The sequence below is a fragment of the Sinocyclocheilus rhinocerous genome, unplaced genomic scaffold, assembly GCF_001515625.1.
Source record: "Sinocyclocheilus rhinocerous isolate Xijiao unplaced genomic scaffold, SAMN03320098_v1.1 scaffold939, whole genome shotgun sequence".
NCBI classification, from domain to species: Eukaryota; Metazoa; Chordata; class Actinopteri; order Cypriniformes; family Cyprinidae; genus Sinocyclocheilus; species Sinocyclocheilus rhinocerous.
Window position 1 is genome coordinate 140,852 of NW_015665397.1, and position 11,582 is coordinate 152,433.

General features: G+C 33.0%; 2 protein-coding genes across 3 annotated transcripts in view; both read left to right on the plus strand.

Annotated features, from left to right (window-relative positions):
• Window positions 1-3,646: 3,646 nt before the first annotated feature.
• LOC107731354 (LRRN4 C-terminal-like protein) lies at window positions 3,647-7,366 on the plus strand. Its single transcript, XM_016542412.1, has 2 exons — window positions 3,647-3,926; window positions 6,479-7,366. The coding sequence occupies exon 2, from the start codon at window positions 6,486-6,488 to the stop codon at window positions 7,227-7,229; it is 744 nt and encodes a 247-aa protein (XP_016397898.1). The 5' UTR covers window positions 3,647-3,926; window positions 6,479-6,485; the 3' UTR covers window positions 7,230-7,366.
• A 2,900-nt stretch (window positions 7,367-10,266) lies between these two features.
• The window catches only part of LOC107731363 (protein transport protein Sec24B-like), a 31,400-nt gene continuing 30,084 nt past the window's right edge, over window positions 10,267-11,582 (plus strand). Inside the window, exon 1 of one of the 2 annotated variants that reach the window (XM_016542423.1) lies at window positions 10,267-10,481. In XM_016542423.1, the coding sequence (XP_016397909.1) occupies window positions 10,382-10,481 (100 nt within the window). In that variant the 5' untranslated portion in view covers window positions 10,267-10,381. The remainder of the gene's footprint in view (window positions 10,482-11,582) is intronic. The other variant, XM_016542424.1, reaches the window with a different exon arrangement.

An 11,582-nucleotide genomic window follows, 5' to 3' on the forward strand; every position in this document is an offset into this window, starting at 1 on the left:
AATTAAAGTCAATAATATTTTGAATTCGTTTTTATTTTTATATTTTCTGTTTCCTCTTTAATTTGAAAGTTTTAGTAATTGTTAATATATATATATATATATATATATATATTACTATTTTTATTTATTAGTGCAGTTTATTTCGTTTTATTTGTTTTTGGTACTTAAACTAAAAAAATGATTTTTTTTAAATATTTTATATGTACTACTGTATACAGTATATAGTTTATATTGTATTTATATAAAAACAATAATATATACATTGATGTTATAATAGATCATTATTTATTTCACATTAAAGTAATGAGAATTAGGGCTTTTACTATGATGATATAGGGACAATTTGTTGGGAATATATGCTTAAATGTCATTAAAACAATAATGACTTTTCAGTAGGCAAATATAATGACGTTTTCTTTTGATTTGTGACTTGAAATACTTCCTTATGTCATGAGATTCACCTGAGTGTATATATGTGCATATATTTGGCTCTTAGTAAAGGTTACCGCTGAGGGAACGAACAGTGAGCGAGTTATGTGGCTCTTAAATGGCAATGAAACCACTCACCAGCGTGACCATATAAGGACGGGTTTCCTCTTCCCCTCGGCCTGGAAAGCACAACAATGGGGGTCAATAGAAATGAATATCAGCCGTCTAGTTCGCTCTCTCGCTCTCTGTCATGGCTCATGCTCTGCTGGACATATATACAATTATAGAGGAGAGGAATGTGAAGTGGAGCAAATAATGAGCTGAGACTTTGTACATCGCAGCTTTTGTAATAAACAGGGCTTTTTAAAGGCAGTTCGACCAAAAAGAACATTGTTTCAGTTAGTTTATTTACTCTCATGTTTTTCCAAACCAGTATTATGTTATTTTTCCATGAAGCACAAAATGAGAATTATTGAAGAATCTTTGCGCAGCTCTTTGCCACATCGTGACGGATCATAATGACCAGGGCTGCGTTTCCCAAAAGCTTCGTACACTCTTAAAAATAAAGGTACTTCAAAAGGTTCTTCAAGCGATGCCATAGAAGAACCATTTTTGGTTCCACAAAGAACCATTCAGTCAAAGGTTCTTTAAAGAACCATCTCTTTCTTACCTTTTTATAATCTGAAGAACCTTCTTTCGCCCCAAAGAACCTTTTGTGAAACAGAAAGGTTCTTCAGATGTTAAAGGTTCTTTATGGAACCATTTAGACAAAAAGGTTCTTCTATGGCATCGTGAAGCACCTTTATTTTTAAGAGTGTAAGCCTAAATTCGTAAAAAGGATAGTACGACTGATCTTAATATTACGGTCTGTTTCCCAAAAGCATCGTAACTTAAGTAGCCCTTGAAAATCACCGTAGATCTACGAGTGCTCTGGAGTAATCGTAAAGCCCTAAGTGCATCGTAAGAAGACAGATTTATGCGGTCACCTGCAGGACAATCGGCAGATTACACCTTTAACTTTATTCAAGTGCAATGTGATTATAATATAAAGTGTATAATATACACTTTATTAGTATATTTTATGAATTTATAAATGAAATAATTAAAAAGGGCAGAAAAAAATAGAAGAAGAATAAAAGATAGAATGGAATAGAATAAATAATCAACAGAATGATTTAATAATTATAATTATTAGAATAAATAGAATAAAAGAAGTAATGTAAATATGCTTCAAATCTGTCAATGACTTACTGACTTACACGAAAACCAATGTATTGGACCGGAAATAACATCTCTATGTAGATATTATATACTATAATAGGCTATATTATTATGTAAAGTATAATAGTATACCTATAAATATAATATAATATGTCGGCGCCAATAACCTAGTGGGCAGTGCGCCGACATATAGTGCCATTGCGCTCCAGGCGTCCAGAGTTCGAGTCCCGGCTTGTGGACTTTTCCCGATCCCGCCCCCCTCTCTCTCTCTCCTACATCACTTCCTGTCACTGCTATACTGTCCTATCAAAATAAAAATGCCAAAAAATAAAAATATATATATATATAATATAATAGTTATTATATCCGAGTTGTCTGGAACGTAGATTAGGTTAACATTTCAATAAACGAGCGTGTACTACAATTACTAGCCATTCTATAAGGTGACATTTCAGCACTTGACAAACGGATAGCGACTCCTAAGTAGCACTTAAAGCACGGCTACGTGCGATTGCGTTAAGTGCATTTTTGGGAAATGCACGTGAAACAATAACGAACGATCGTAAAATGACTCGTAGAAAACACTCTTAAGTGCTAAGATCAATCGTTATCGAGAAACGCAGCCCGTGTCCATTAAAAATAACACCATGAAAATAGTCAATAAGTCATTATTCACTGAAAATGATGCCCGTATGTTTTTCATTCGTACTTCATACTTTCATACTTTCTTCTGCACTGAAAGCTCCTGTCGCCAAGTCAAATTCCTTGTGTATGTAAACATACTTGGTAATAAAGATCTTTCTGACTTCTGACTTTCTGAAAATGTTTCCTCTGTTGCAAATCTCATTTTCCATTCTGCATATTTAAACACAGAAAAAAATAAAAAATACAAATAAATAAAAAAGACAGAATTTACTTTAAAACAGTTTTCACTGAAAGTTTTCAATGAAAAATAATCATTATTCTACATTGTAAAAGTTCGTTTTGGAATTGTATATATAGACACTGTATATGTAAAAAAAAATGTACAAACAATTCACTCAAAAATTGCTAGTAAATTTCAGAAATAGTTACAAAGAAACGGCAAAGAACGTGAAAATCTGAAGTAGAAAGAAGTCTAAGAAAATAGTATTTTCTTGTAAAAAGTACTCTAATCTGTTTTATTTACAACTTTGAAAATGAATTATTACAGTGTAAAAGTTCGTTTCGGAATCAGACATTAATTCTTAGCTCAATAAACATTTCAATGATTAACAACTAAAATATGAAAATATATTGAATACGAAAACTCAATGAACTCAAAAAGTTTTATTTTAGTATCACTTTTATAGTTTCTGTTAACATTTTGAACTAACTTTTGTTTTAGTTTCTGTTTCCACTTTAATTTGAGATAATTCCACTTTAAATTTAGATAACTCATTTTTATTCGTTTTTTAATGTTTGTATATTTTTATGAATATGACATTTTTATGAATATTACATATAGCTATACACCATGTTAAACTAAACAAAAATGAGGAATGTTGACTTGACAACTATAGCTAAAATAAAATAAAAAGTTGGGAAAAAAACAGAAGTATAACAAAATTACAAAAAACTTAAACTAAAGTTAAAATGAAAACTGAAAATCTAAAAACAAAAGCTCATTCAAATATTAATACAATACTGTAATATATAAATAGTAGCCTACTAAAATAACATTGTAGCTGCTTTGATATTTAGATACTGTTAGTAATTTGGTAGAATTCAGAGATAAAATTATGTTTTAAAAACATTCTACATTTAAATATATTTGATCGTATTTCATTTCATGAAGTTCACATTTTTTTATGGTTTTAGTTTTATAATAACCCTGACACGCCTGCACATACACGCAGAGTATGGGACGCCCAGATGAGTTCCAGCATGTCTCCTGTGGCTCCTGCTGGAGAAATTAACATGCAGAGCAGCACAAAACTCAGCGGGACTCACAAACACACTTGAAAGGAGACGAGAGAGGGACGTGGGGAGGGGGATAGCATTGAGTGCCGAAGAGAGTCCTGGAGAGAAAATCAGCGCGGCAAGAAATGTTGCAAGCCAAAAAGAGTGAGGCAGGACGGTGGGAGGCCGGCAGACGGGTGAGGGGGGTGTACAGAGGGAGGGGCTTTAGTGGAAAGAAAAAAGAGAAGGTGAAGGGGAAGAATGCATTAGACTGAGAGAAAATAAACCAGAAGTCTGCTGGAGAGAAGATCTCATTCAAGACGTGAGCAGAAACCATTCAGACTGCTGTCAAACAGGTACGCTGAGCATTTTTACTACTGTTTTACTGACGCTGAGGCTACATGTTGCCAAGATGGTCAGTATAATGGGAACTGTAATAGTGGACTAATAGTGTGGTATTTTACGATGGGAACCACCCAAACACTACAGCAGCTACTGCAGATATTGTGACTATACTGTCAAACTGTGATAAATCTTGGAATAATGGATAATTCTAAATAAATATTTTTGAAATAATCAGTGTACCTTTTAAATATTTTTTAAAATAATTATTAATTGAATCATTTTTAATATACTTTTAATGTTTAGTAAAATAAGCCAATGTTCTTTAAGTGCCATTGAGTATTTTAGTTTTTATATTTGTATTTTTTTTTTCATTTTAATATAAATCTATCAAATTAAATATTAATCATATGATAATATATATAATGTTTTAATTCCGTGTAGTGTTTTATTATTTTTATTATTAGTTTAAGTTTTTATTTAAAAAAATGTATTATTAAATTATTAAATTATTTTATTTAGTTATTTTTAGATGCTATTTTGAATTCATTTATTTTTTATTTTTGCATTTTCCATTTTCTGGGTTGGAAACAGTTTAAGGTTATTATCGTTAACTAAATCTACAACTATAAAAAATGTTACTTTAAATAAAATAAGTGGTACCTGAAATTAAATAAAATATAATATTTTTTTAAAATAATTTTAGTTACTTGCCAAAGCAACATTTCCCATTTTCATTTGGTTTGACTTGTACTAAAATAACTCAAACTAAAACCAAAATAAAAAATAATAAATACTTTATAGACATATTTAAACAAATATTTAAACAAAACAAATATTGATAAATCTAATAAAAATGAAAAACCAAGAAAATTACTAAAACTTTAACTAAAATAAAATACTTCAAAATAACAACAAAAAACGATAATAGTATCTCAATTTAAATAAAATAACACTGATACAATAACATTTTATTTCTGTATATTTGTGTATTTTCTTTAAAAACATCCTTAAAAAAAAGTAAACCTTTATGAAATTTACTATCAAATTCAAAGTGAAAATTGCTTCTACACGTTTGTGTGTGTGTGTGTGTTAAGTTAAGCTAAATGAAAATCAGAAATGCTGTTTTGGCAAGTAGCTGGAATAAAAGCAAATGTATTTCCAGGTATTTTTTCATTTTTATATTTTTATACTTTATATTAGAGTTATTTTATTTCAAGTCACCAAAAAATTGTTTTTATGGTTTTAGTTTTAGTTATCTCTGGCAACAACTATAACAATATCTACACTGTTTTTGCCCATGCATTATTGTCAGGGCGATGTTAAGATGTCATGAGCTGTTAAGCGTGTTGTTATGCCATTGCTAGAGAATTGATTAGTCATAGAGTCAGTCATCAAGTCTCTATGAAGTATCTTCTGGTTTATACATAGGCCTGGGTTCTACCTTCAGTGTTTCGGTTTCTATTTTGTTACACCAGGTAGAAATTGTTAGTCTGATCACTTAGTATCCCCTAGCAGCAGTAACTTTTTGGTTGTTGTTGATCCAAGTGTGTATCTTTATTGGACGTGAATTTTCAGCAAGCTGGCATCAATCAGGGACCAGGACTTCTCTTTCACTTTCTGGCTTTAGTCGGGTTCCCACGGTAACTGTCAGGCGCTGCCTTGAGGTTCATTCCACTGCAATGTGTGTGAGCGGAGCCCAGTATGTGTCCTGTGTTAAAAATACATCCTCATGTTTAGTTTGACTTTAATTCTCTCCAGAAGGAACATTCAGGCTGTTTGTTTGCTCACAGAGAAAGACTGTTGAAAGACGGATGGAAACAGTTTAAGGTGAACATGAAATGACGTTAGTCACAGGGTTATTATTGTTAACTAAAACTAAAACCATAAAAATTGTTATACTGAAATAAAAACATTTTTTACTGAAATAAAACATTTAAAAAAAAAATATTTCAGTTAGGCTACTTGCCAAAGCAACATTTCTCATTTTCATTTGGTTTAACTTGATGATCCAAAATAACTAAAACTAAAACCAAAATAAAAAACTAATAAACACTCTATAGACATATATAGATATAGTAATAAAAATGAAAAAAAAAAAACACAAGAAAATTACTAAAGCTTTAACTAAACTAAAATAAAAACTTATTCAAGATAATAACAAAAAAAAACTATAATAGTATCACAATGAAAATAAAATAACGCTGATAAAATAATATTTTATTTCCCTATGTTTGAGTATTTAATTAAAAACATCCTGCGACATACAGCGCAACTGCGACCCGAGTTTTTCTTTTTCTTCAATTCATTTCATATTCTTGTGAAAAAGAATATAATAGGATTGATAGGGATAGGGAGCTGAAAAGTCATTTCATTTTTTATATTGATTTTTGTTATTGCAATGACACACAACAATGAATTGTTCAGAAGAGCAGGAGCTTTTATTAAGCACTTAACAGGGTCAAATTTGATCTTATGTTCTTTAATTTGTTCTTATGTCCGGTTTATTTATGTTCTGAATGGAGCTGCTAAAAATGAACTTTAACTGTAACTTTATCTGTTTCAGGATCAAGATGTTGCTGGTGTCACAGGTCATGTCCCTCCTCCTCCTCCTCCTCCTCCTCTGTGTGATGGAGCTCGTCTGTGCCACATCTCTCAGTCCTTTACTGCATCAGCCTCCTCTCACACGTGTTCGCATTATTGAAGTCGAGGACGACTACGATGAAGAAAGTTCAAAGATGACGCGCGCGCCCCAGTCTCCAGGGGTCACGACCTCTCGTGTAATCCGCCGACCTTGTGATTATGACCCCTGTGCGGTTCAAATGACCCCTTGCGACAAGATTTCAGCCGAGACGGGCTGCCTCTGTCCTGGGCTGATGGGGCCGGAGGAGAGACCCGAGGCTCCGGAGCTCCGGGAGGTGAAGCTGGACGGATCCGGGGAAGTCTTTGTGCATTGGTGCGCTCCTCGCTCCACCGTCACCCATTATGAGGTCACACTGAAAGATGGAAACAAGCAGCTGGTTTTCGGAGAATATTTAAGAAACGGTGCCGTACCCGGACTGAAAGTCGGGGAGATGGTGTGCGTGGCGGCCGGGAATCAAGCGGGACTCAGCGAGAAGTCGTGTGCACGATATGAGTCGCCGCAACCCGACCAGGCGGCTGTGAGCGCAGGGATCATCGCGGGGAGCGTCGGATTCCTGCTGCTGCTCTCGGCGCTCGCCGTTGTACTGTGGAGACGAAGGACGTGTCGGAAAGGCAGGATGGGAGACGCAGAGGGCCTCGGAAATCCTTCATACACCAATGACGGAGCACTGTGATGAGGAAACAAATGCATGGAGAATGAAACAAGCTGCAAAGAGTTTTGTACAAGTGCACTATCGGTCAAAAGACTGGAATGATTATGTTTTTTGTTTTCTTGTTTTCAAAAAAGTCCCTTCTGCTCAGCAGTGCTGCATTTATTTAATTAAAAATACAGTAATAATTGTGAAACATTATTGCAATTTAAAATAACTATTTTCTATCTGAATATATTTTAAAATGTATTCCTGTGAGTCAAAGCTGAATTTTCAGCATCATTACTCCAGTCTTCAGTGTCACATGATCCTTCAGAAATCATTCTAATATGCTGATTTGATGCTCAATAAACATTTTTTATTATTATGATTATTGAAAACATGTTTGTGTGGAAAACGAGATACATTTTATTTTTTATGATTCTTTTATAAATGTAAAGTAAAAAAAACAGCATTTATTTTATACATATAACTTAATTATTCTAAACTTTTGGCCTGTAGTGTACATAGTGAACAGTTATTGTGCACCTGACTGAAAATAATGCACTCTGTTTTAGGTTCAGTACTAAACTGCTGTGATTGGTTCGGAATTCTTTTTATTGTGAGATTGTGAGTGATTTGAATGTTTGAAGTCAAAATGGAATCAAATCTCTTTACTTTCATAATTCGCATTGAGTGCTCTTCATGTGAGCTATTCATCAGTGCACATTAGTCCGAGGAAAATAATATTTGCATTTGCAAATCTCTCATCAAAAAAATCATCGCTCCACTTCTGAAATGACTTTCCAAAAAGCTTGAATGCATTCAAATACAAAACACTTATCACATCAGTTCCTGACAGACAAAATAAGTCCTGTGGTTCATTGTATTGTTTTTGAATAACTAAATATCATTTTCACTCAAATATGTCACATTATGGAAGTAAAATGTGTTTTGATTGTGATTTTTGCTGACTTTAACACTACTAATGGTTCTATAGCACTTAGGAAGCCTGGAGCTTCATTAAGCTAGACAGGGTTTTACAAAGTATCTGTTGTACAGCTACTTTTACTTAGAAAGTATGTTTAACTATTTTAAAGATTATTGATCATGTTTTAACAATAAAGATATTTTAATTGCTTTTACCTGACTGAGTTTGTTTTTTATTCGTACATGCATAAATGCATGTTTTATTTATAAAAGTGACTGTTACTCAGATTGAAGAAGTGGTTGCTCTTGCAGTGTGGTTGTTATGCTGCCAGTATAAAAGTGATTCTCTGGTAACATGGAAGGAACTACGTCTAATCTGATGAAGTGGCATCATTGAGCAACGATGAATCAAGCGCTCGTAACAGATTCCGAGACAGTTATTTTCCATCCAGCTTTGTCAATCATTCCTTCCTGTTGCTACCTACTAATCTCAGTTTATTGCTATTATGTGAGTGATACTTGCCTCCAGCACAGACACAGAGTGCTGTCTTCTTGGCAAAAGGGAGTGGCATTTATTACTCAGAAGTCATAGCATAGATAAGTATGATAAATAATACATTGTGAAATAACTATAACCCCAAATAAGCAAATATAAGAGTGAAATGTAAACTCTTCAGCATTAATACTATGGATGAAAATGTCTTGTAAAATGTGCTCACTGATGCTTTTGTAAAGATCAGCAGTCAAGACCATCAAGTATGGTAATTTCAGGCCAAAACCCATGGTTGCACTGGTCTGGATATCTGGGCCATGACTAATATGACTATAAGACATTTAAAGCAACAGATTAATTAGTCAATCTGTATGGTGCAATTACTTACGTTTTGTTATAAACACTAATTAAATTCCTCTTTCTGTCATCTGAATATAGCATACATCTTATGCTTTAGATAAATAAATTAAACTGTAATAATTTCAGGAGACATACTGATCCCAGATTGGAGTTTAACTGGAGGTCAAAAGGAGGTTAATTTAAAAAAAAAAAAAAACATTCCTTACACACCATGGGACCAGGAGTGGATGTTATACAATGTTTACTGCCAGTGTCACCTTTGACTCGCTCAGATGGGGCTGTAAAGATGAGTAATATTCAGAAAATATTATCAGTTTGACTGCACTAACACTATTGGATGAGAACACAAAAACTTGTGTTCAAAAAACTTCAAAAACTGAATTGAATGACACTATTGTCTTCTGTAGAACAGTTTTTTTTAAGTCATTTCATAACTGATTACCTTTTTAACACTTACACTGGACTGAATCAACACTGAATCTAAATTGCGCTGAATAATGACATTATTGCCCTCTGCTTTATAGCTTAATTGAATTAATTTCGTAATTGATGTTCATTACTTTAAATTAAATAAACTTATATTTATTATATAATAAAATTATATATGAAATATTTATAAAATTAATATATAGAAAATGAAACTTATTCCAGATAGCTGGCAAGGCAACATTTATCATTTTTGTTTAGTTTAGGTTACTAACATAACTGAAACGAAATAAACTAAAACTAACAAATAAATATAATAAATACTACATACACATTTAAATATGCTACTATATAGACATTTAGTTCTGATAAGAAATACTCTTACAAATTTACAGCTGAAATTGGAGTTGTTTCAAAATTGTTGAATCGTGTTTATTACTGTGAAGCTGATTTCAAATCTGTAATATTGTACAAAACGCTATATAAATGTGGGGAAATGTCAATGAACCGAACCCAACTGATTTCTAGTAAATTGGCGTGGAACACGATAATATTTAGCTGTTAATATTTATATTTTTCCAGCATTTAACGAAATGTACACAGATGTAACAATAAAGCACAAATGTCTCCTTTTAAATACAGTATCTTACCAGCGAGTAATGATGGATCAGATCTCTCAAGATGAGCCACCTGTTTGTACTACAAAATACATCTTTAATTTTGGACAAAAAGGCAATTTTTTCGGGTGCTTCGCTTTGCTTGTTTCTGTTTTAATTTAATTTAATCTAATTTTATTTTAGTATTTTATTTTATTTTATTTTATTAAGACTTTTATTTTGAAGAGCTGTCAGTGACGCCTCTACCGATCTCTGGATTCACCGGCCAGTGATCATCACCGTCAGACTAACCCTCCGCTCAACTGTGGGCAGGTCGATGGAGACCCACAGCTGGTGACAGCGTTGTATACGTTCGAAGCACTCGGATAGAGATGTCCACACAGGGTTACGCGAAACCGAACTCGTCCGTGAATAATTACAGCATGAGTTCCACTCAAAACGGAGGCGGAGCGGCGGCGCCGTGTCAGAACGGTACGGGATTAAAGCGAAACCACTTGAGCTAACACGCTAAAACTAACGCCAATATCACATTCAAATGCAAAGATAACTGGCTAAGTGTTGAGCTAAAATGCTAACGGCTAAATTAAGTTGCTAAATGCTAAAATCCTAGTCAAATCCGCTTTAAAAAGCTAAAATAGGTTAGCTACGTTAGCTAAAGGCCTAAGCCGAGCTAAACACCTGTAATCTGCTACTCTGTGGGGTGGGGACTTCGACTGCGACAGATCACAGGATTACAGGAACATTTTTCTGTACTTGTCATTAAAATCGTATAACGTTAACAGTTTAGATGTGTTTTAATGAGGATTAAAGTCAGCGTGTTTTCATCTCCTGTCATTAGCCCGTTAGCGGCTAGTTCAGTTCAGGTAGCTCAGTTGTTATTTTTCTCGTTTTAAAGGCTGAAAGGTCCGAGTTATTATCTGTTAAGACTAACTTACCTGAATTGGGAACTTAAATATGTCACTATCTTGCTTGTATGTCTTATTATATTAGTTGCAAGCAGAGTTCGCATAACTGCACATATCTGGCGCAGATTTCAGCAGAATGTGGTAAATATTTACCAAATAGCCAACATTTATTGTTTAATTTCTTAAAACACGTTTTAATGTAATTTTACACCGCTTTTTTGAGATTATGCGAATGTGAGCTGTACTTTATATTACGTGAACATAATTTTGACAATGTTACAGTTAAACTGCGTTAATAACAGTTTGTTTTGTATTTTCTAATGCACATCTAACATTTATTTAATATGGCGTGACAGGTGCATGTTGTCAAAAAGCCAGGAAGAAATTGGTGTAAAAAGTCTTATTATTAAAATGGTATTCTTTAAAGTACCATGCATTACCATGCAGTGTTTATATTATATTATATTACATTATATTGTAGTTTTTATTAATATTTTGATTATTCTCAAATAATTTAAAATGTTGTATATTTTATTGTTTTGTCATTTTTATTATTATTTTTAATATGTCTATGTTATCTTTAGTTTTAGCTGTTTTAGTACATTAAGTTAAACTGAATAAAAATGATATATATATATATATATATATATATATATATACAGTGTGT

Excerpts from the sequence above, each read along its gene's own strand:
- LOC107731354 (XM_016542412.1), top strand. The coding sequence starts at position 6,486 with ATGTTGCTGGTGTCACAGGTCATGTCCCTCCTCCTCCTCCTCCTCCTC.